Below are 8408 nucleotides of genomic sequence, written 5' to 3'. Positions count from 1 at the left end.
CCAGACAAGATATGTAGGCATAAGGTGCGATACCTTATCGAGCTCCCTTCTCTTAACCCCACCTGCGTTCCCTGTGTGTGTGTGATGTTTTAGCAACCTTTTCTTTATTCTAGAACGTGGATCCCGTCGAGTACGACGGACGTGAGGGGTGCTAATACCTTCCCCTTGCGTAACCGACTCCCTTACCCTTTCTCTCTGGTCGCGAGACCATGTTCTTTCCAGGTTTCTCTGAGCGTTTCCTTTCCCTATTTTGGGATAAATAACGCGCAGTGGCGGCTCTGTGTGTGTTTTGTTTTTAGCTCGCCGGTTGATTTTTCGCAGGATGCGACAGCTGGGAACTGAAACTCAAACACTGAGCGATATTTTACGTCTGTTTTCCTATAAAACCAAGGTTAAAGATAAAGTTTCTTAAGAAAATAATATATAGCTCGTTCCAGGTCATTTGACCTCAGTTTTTCAATAACTGAGGTGAAAGCTTCGTCATGAAATGTATTATTTGATGTTGTGAATGAACTTCTTGATCAAAACAACTTCCTTTTATGCATTTGAGGTAGCAATATACTTGCCTCGATTGTTGAATTAACAATTATATCCCATTCTAAACTTTTCCAACTTGCAATGCCATCGTTTAAGCAAAACACATAACCAAATACAATCTAAAGTCATTTTTATATATCTGGAAACTAGTGTCGGTATATTCTGTTACAATGAGATCTTCCTCAGCCTCCATATATCAATAATGAGTTCTTATTCATTTTTTAGTACTTAAGGATATTCTTGACAACAACCCAATGAACATCATTGGGATCAGACTGTGACCTACTTGTTGCACTTAAAGCATACAAGGTATTTTCCCAAATACATAACATGGCATACATGATAGATCCTACTGTAGATGCATATGGGATATTATTCATGGGACCCCTTTCTTCCGTAGTTGAAGGAGATATTTTTATAGACACAAACCATGTTTCATAGGTATTGATCCTTTCTTAGAATCATGCATATATATATATATATATATATATATATATATGTGTGTGTGTGTGTGTGTTTCTTCACCTAATTCCTTCATAGAGAAGCATTTCCCTAGCCATGTTTTCACTTGTTTCAAGGTAGGGACATCATTTCCAATGAGTAATGTGTTACCTACATATAATATTAGAAATACTATTATGCTCCTACTAACCTAGTTCTATACACAAGGTTCATCTTCATTTTTAATGAATCCATATTGTTTTAGAGTTTCATCAAAATGAAGATTTCAGCTTCTGGAAGCTTGCTTCAATCCATAGATCGATCGTTGTAACTTACATATCTTTTTTCTTTCTTCTAGTATTTCAAATTATTTAGGTTGTGTCATACACACATCCTCAAGGATATTCCCATTAAGGAAAGCAGTCTTGACATTCATCTGCCATATTTCATAATCATGACATGTAATAATAAAAAGTAAAACCCTAACAGATTTAAGCACTGCAACTAGTGAAAAGGTTTCATCATAGTCAACAACACCATGAACATTCTTATAGACCTTATCAACTAGATGTACCTTATAGGTATGTCCCACACCATCCATGTTATTCTTATTTTTGAAGACTGACTTACATCTTCAGGATTAACTCCTACGAGAGGTTCTACAAAGGTTTAAACCTAGTTTGTGTATTTGGATTCCATTTTAGATTTCATGGCCTCTATCCACTTCTTAAACTTAGAACAAATGATGGACTCTTAGTAGGTTACATCATAATCTTGATCCATGAGTAATACATCACCTTGATCAGTTATGAAATACCAATATCTTTTATGTTGGTGACATATACTGTTTGACCTACGTTGGTCTTGTTATACTTGAGCAGGTAGCTTTTCCATAACTTCTTGTGTTTCTTGCTCTTTTTCCTCTATAGGTTTGTTACTACTTTGTGATTCTTGAATTTCTTTAAGCTCTACTTTTCTCTCCCTGATTCCTTTGGAAATAAATTCCTTTTCCAAGATTAACTCAGGACTAGTGATGTCCTCTTACTAGGTAACATGCTCATATTGATCCATGAGTAATACATCACCTTGATCAGTTATGAGATATCCCATATCTTTCATTTATTATATTTGGGCTCAAGCTTAGTTAAAATTTGTCATTTCACATAAAATTTGCAACCCTAAATCTTCATGTATGACATATGTGGTCTCTTACCACTATATATCTCATATAGTGTCTTCTCAACTTTTTTTGGATGGAAAATGGTTAAGTGTGTAAGGTGTTGTCAATTGAGCCTATCCCCAAAAGGATTTTGGAATAAATGAGTGTGACTCATCATGGATCCGACCATCCTTATCAGTTAGAAGAGTCAAATTCAAGTTGAATTGCTAAGTCATTTTTGAATCTAGAAAAGGGTCTTGAAGCTCTTAAGTTGTCAAAGCGAAGAAATATGAAAGCTCGCATGGTCTCACGCTTGGCACATGTCTAAATGATCAATTTAATGTAAAGGTATAAGAGTAATTCTCAAGATTCTAAGGCAACTCGCACATACACAATCTCAAATACTTTTAAAAAGCCTATCTTGTTTTACAAAACACCTGAAAATATTCTTACGCGTCCTTAATTGATTAAGTACTTGTTTAATCAATTAGAAGGACTTTTTAAACTAGTTAATCAATTACCAGATTAGGGTTAACCTATTAACACGTTTATAACACCTCCAATTAATTTGAAAATATTTTAATTGATTAATGATGACGAAATTCAACAACTTTCCATTTTTGGCTTACCAGTTATGGTTAATTAATTAGAACATTAAAAATTCCCATGAATCGTTTATTTTTTTAGCCTAATATTCTCCTATATAAAGGAGGATTATACTTATTTCATTTTACACTAGATTTCAAAATTAAAACTCTTCATTCACACTTTCCCCTTTCTCCTTCTACTTTTTCAATTATTTCACCAAAGTTGCCTTAGTGCCAAGACAGTGAAAAATACTTGCAAGGTTTTGGTTTTATTGGTGTTGTGATGTATTTTTTATTATTCAAAGTGTCATTCTCTTGATTAATATATTTGTTTGGTTCTTGACATTAACTAGTGAAAATATCGACTTGATTCTTGAGATTAGCCAGTTATAATCTTTGTTTGATTATTGAGCTTAGTTTGTTAAAAACTCTATTTAGATTGAAGATTAGCCATGTAAAATCTTGTGTTTGTTGTAACAAGGTTTGTGGGCATATCATGTAAAAGTATTAAGACATATTTTAATGGAAAATCTCAAGAGGAAACTCTTGGGGACATGAGTAGGCCAAGTGGTTAGGTCGAACTTGTATAAATCTTTGGTGCAATCTCTCTAACTCTATCTCTTTATTTTTTGTCATTTATTTTATTTCGTTATACTTCTTGCTTATCATTTATCTATTATTTTATCTTTGTTTAATTGTTTGGACTAACATAAATCAATTTCTAAATAAAAGATTTGCAAATTAATTTCAATTTTTGAATATCACAATTCACCCTCTCCTCTTGATTTTGGAGTCACTTGTTCAACAATTCTTCCTCATTGGACTTGACGATCATGTAATCCATATAAAATTCTAATGTTGCACTTATTTATTCTTTATTCATCATCCTTTGGTATGTTATCCCCCACATTCTTTAGGCCGAAGGACATCATGTTGTATTAATAATCGACTCAATATGTCTTGAAGGTTGTTTTCTCTATGTATGGTGCGTACATGTTTATCTGGTTATACCTAGAGTACACATTCATGAATGAAAAGAGTTTGTAACCAACTGAACTATCTACCAACTTGTTTATGATTGGAAGTGTATATGAATCTTTGGGGCACGCTCAATTGCGTTTGCTATAATCAACACGCATTCTCTATTTACTTGAGGCCTTTTTTATTAGTGCGACATCAGAGAGAAATTTGATGTATCTTACTTTAGAGATAAAGTTAGCTTCAAACAAGCCATGAACTGTCTTCATCGTTGCTTTAGCCTTCTCGAGGGGCATCTTCCTTCTTTTCTAGGTCACGTATTGGGAGGAAGGATCAATAATTAACTAATTACATGTTACACCTGGTTCCATGTCTGGCATCTCGACAGGGGAAATTGCGAAAAGGTCTACATTGACTCTAAGACACTCAACAAGTCCCTTCTTCATCATGGGTGGTAAATCAATACATATATGGATCAACCGTGTTGGGGTATCATCAAGTTGGATGGTTTCAAACTTGTCATTCGAGATTGGCCTTAAAGTCTTCGTCTTGACTCCCGATGACAGACTAATTTGATTATCCTGTAGGATTCCATCTTCTCGTACGTTGAGGTCGATCGTGCCAACTGCTTCATGAACATTATTTTCCCTTCTTAGAGGTGAAGGCGACTGTGAGAGGGTTCTTCAATATTGTTTAGTGGGTGAAGCGAGCTCCATGTAAATCAATCGCAATAACAACCAGTTCACCCAAACTATTATGATATTTCATCTTCAAAAGGATCGTGAAGGCCACTTCGTCTAATGATTCCAAAAATGACCTTCCTAAGATGTCATTGTAGATGATTTCACAAGGGATGATGAGGAAAAACACTTTCATAGTTATCTTATTTTTACCTTCTTCAAACGAGACTAGTGGTCTATGGTTCCACATGGACGAGTCGAAGAGTCATTGAATTCCAAAAAGTTCCCACCTTTGCACGACTTCAAATCTTTCATGTGCAGTCCTACATGAAAACTTTGAGGAACATCAGGCCGCATGAGTTTCTATCACCAATGAGGATCCCCGATACTTAGTGGTTGGATATGATGAAGGTTACGACTAATGGAAGCATCACATTCGAAATTCCATCCACCATTGTATGGTTTCAAAACCCTAAAATAGATTTATCTTTTTCTTGTCTTTCAAGTGTTTGTGACGATTTAAGTGAGCTTTATGGTGGAGTCCCTTTCTTGATAGAATATCTGATACCAACCGAGTTAATGACGAAGGTAGGAGACAATTTGGATGGTGAAAAAACTACTACATTTTCGTTGGATGGATCAAAATTTATCTTCACTCAAGTGTAATCGTTTGTGCGATTTGTGAAAATTCACTGGAATCAGAAGTCGTTTTTCACATAAGACGCCTCTGTTCCGCTAGGGACCATAAATACTTGATAAAATGATGGAGTAAAATCTTGATACGATGGAGCAGATCTTTAGTGTGACAATGTAGGGATGGATGAGTATAATTAGCACTCTAACATTCAATTTACTAAAAAAAATGAAAAATAATATAAATTATAATTTAAAATAGTCCCTTAGATTTCACGTGGGATGTCTTGGACATCCTCTACCATTTTGGTATAGAATGGTTTAGGTCGTCCTACGGCATCTAATTCAATGTACAACTGTACAACAAGTTTACATTGTACCTTAATTTGTGACCGGCCCATAACAAAACAATTATTCTAATATAAGTTGAAAACGATTTTACCATAAATATAAAAGAGGACGATCATTTACAATGGGAAATATTGGCGTTCCAATTTAATTATAAAAAATATAAAAATGCAATGGATCTGCCTCCACCACTAGCACACGTCAATCCAATGTCTACAATACATGGCTAGGTAGAGAGTTATTGCAGATAGAATGTTTGCCGTACAAAAATGTGGAGTAAATGAGATTTCAATCAAGGGATAATAATGGCTAAGCACATCAAATCATTGACATGACTCGTGAGGCTAATACAAATCAACTACCAACAATATACGAAAGTTCTGCCATAGACTTCAAATACACTTCACCATAGTGGAAACAATTCTGCCAAAACCTCACAAGTCACTCTTAAAAACACCATTCCAGTTTAGCTTCATCCAGTGATCCCTCATAAACATGTATACTAGTCTATTAGTATTAATGTACATACAAGATTATTACATTTACATTTAGTATATATATAAATATAATATATAAGAACCTCCCATTTGTATATTTTATATCCACCCATCAATTAAATCATCCACACAATCATTCAATTGGCCTCCTCTACCACAATAGTCTCTGTCTAACTCGAAAACATCAAAATCCAGACAAATTAGGCAAAAAGCCATATTTAGCCAACCAATTTCCACGCCATCTTTTCTTCATCACACATATCACAAGCCTTGACTGTGCTATGTGGGGCCTACTTCCCTTTTATTTCATCTACTATTAACAACAGTAAATGTAGTAAATAAATATACCTTTCTTCGATTTGTTTGTAAACTACAGTAAGAATTAAAACTAAAATTAACTCATCTAGAACCAATTTTAACCAAGACTTCCCACAGCCGTTGGATCTCTCCAAATACATCATCAGACGGTAATCGAAACCTGCAGCAAGGACACGTGTTCCTCTTTCCCAGCCAAGGCAAAATACACATCCAATGGAACAAGTGCTGACAAGGCAACTCACACACGTCTCTCCCCACTCGCATCTCATCTTTACATATCACACACTCTCTCCCGCCAACACTCACTCCTACCGCCGGCAAAGAAACCACCGTTGCCGCCGAAGCCGCCACTTCATTCACTCCCTTTCCACTTTCACCACCACCGTCGCAGGCTAAAACATCCACCAATCTCCAACACCGACTCACTGTTTCGATAAACGGAATCAAAACAGATCCCGAACACGCCCCGAGCGGCGGCGCAGAAGAGTAAGAAAACGTCAACAATGTATCGGAGAAGAGTTTGCTCAAATTCAATCTCCAATCAGAACACGGCGCGTTTAGAGCTTCCGGATTGTGTTTATGTGTTTCGCATAACAAGAGAAGTAGCAAGACCGCGTCGATTTCACGATCTCTCATGGAGGTTGAAGCAGGAGGTGGAAGTGGTGACGTGGAGAGTTTGGATTGGGTGAGAAGGTGAAGAGACGAAAGAAGGTGTCGTGAAATGAGTAGAGTTTTTTGGGGGAGAGAGAGTGTGTGGAGGTGACGAAGCGTTAAGGAAAAGAGAGTTGGGGAAGAGAGGAGGAAGGTGAGACGGTGGTGGTGGCGGCGGGTGGATGAGAGAATGGCGTTGGTGAGATTTGTGAGGTGGTAAGAAGGGAGAGATGAAAGTGCTGCCATGATGGTTGATGTTGTTTCTTCCATAGCCATTGATTAATTAATTGGTTTGGAGTTTGGGTTTGTATCGACGGTATGAAAGTGTTGTGTGTGAAGGGTGATGATGAATGAGGCTTTTTATGTATGTGTACCACATGTGTTTCTAACTCATTACTGTCATCATCACAATAATACTGCTACTACTTCCTTTTTGTATGATCCAATGTGTCCTTGATCTCTGTTCCTTCTTCACTTTTACTAGTACTATAGTCGTAGCACAAGTTGGTTACTATATAAACATTTAAGTAGGTCGGCCTTATTAAGAAAATTCATTGATAAATTTAATATATTTGTTTTATATATTGATCTGTTTATAAAAATTATTCATATATTAAAATGTATAACCTTAATTTTTAATATTCTAAAATAACGTAGCATTAATAAAGGCATTTTAATATATATATATATATATATATATATATATATATATATATATATATATATATATATATATATATATATATATATATATATATATATATATATATATATAAAATCCTTGGTAATGGTTTATAAAAAAAAACACGCATTTTTTATTACAAAATTATTTTTAAAAATATCAATTTAATTTTAATTGTATTTATTCTGAAAAAGCAATTTTTTTATGTAAACTTTACTTTTTTATTTTTTATAAATAACAACTAATTAAAATTATTTTTATACCTTCCCTTAAAATATATTTCAAAAATGATACAAACATTTAAATTTTTTAACATGGGTGAAAATTTGACTTGCTAATAAATTGGTACAAAGTATATATATATATATTCAGGGCCCGTTAAAGACCTTTACGAGTGAGGTCCAAATATCAAGAAGACCCAACTAAAATTATACATCATTACATAATGGATTTATATAAGCTTTAAGGTACACTTTTCTGATCTTAGATTTTCAATTCATTCATTTTGAACTCTATAATTGACTTGGACAATAGAGTGTTAATCTTGTAGGTCCACCACCGCGCCACCTTATTGGAGATCAGCACCACCGCGTCAAGAGTCCATTGTCACCAATCAATTACAAATCTTGTTTCAATCCGGAACAATGACGTTGTCTATGACAATTGACTCATAATTTCCCCGAAATTTCACGATCAAAGCTCGTTTGATTCAAAATCTGGAGAAATTGCAATAGGAAATAGGATCTTATTCCCAACCTTGCGCTAGAGAACTCCTCTTTCTAAGCCTTTCGATCCAGATATCGATTTTGATGACTATAATTAGAAAGATCGAGAAGGAACGTTGTGATTGGGACAATCCTCTAGTTATTTCCAAATCTCACCCTATTTGGAAGAGAA

At 35.0% G+C, this 8408-nt stretch overlaps 1 protein-coding gene across 1 annotated transcript; it reads right to left on the bottom strand.

The window, feature by feature from the left end:
• Positions 1-5635: 5635 nt before the first annotated feature.
• On the bottom strand, positions 5636-7411 carry LOC127092272 (E3 ubiquitin-protein ligase SGR9, amyloplastic). Its single transcript, XM_051031118.1, has one exon. It carries the CDS (start codon positions 7103-7105, stop codon positions 6260-6262), a length of 846 nt encoding a protein of 281 aa, XP_050887075.1. The 5' UTR covers positions 7106-7411; the 3' UTR covers positions 5636-6259.
• Positions 7412-8408: the final 997 nt, after the last annotated feature.

The sequence above is a fragment of the Lathyrus oleraceus genome, chromosome 6 (genome assembly GCF_024323335.1).
Source record: "Lathyrus oleraceus cultivar Zhongwan6 chromosome 6, CAAS_Psat_ZW6_1.0, whole genome shotgun sequence".
Lineage (NCBI taxonomy): Eukaryota > Viridiplantae > Streptophyta > Magnoliopsida > Fabales > Fabaceae > Lathyrus > Lathyrus oleraceus.
The sequence above is the reverse complement of the archived record's forward strand: the minus strand, read 5'-3'. Positions and strand labels throughout refer to the sequence as shown.

Bases quoted from the DNA above. Each gene is read 5' to 3' on its own strand.
- LOC127092272 (XM_051031118.1), bottom strand. From the start codon at position 7,105: ATGGCTATGGAAGAAACAACATCAACCATCATGGCAGCACTTTCATCT.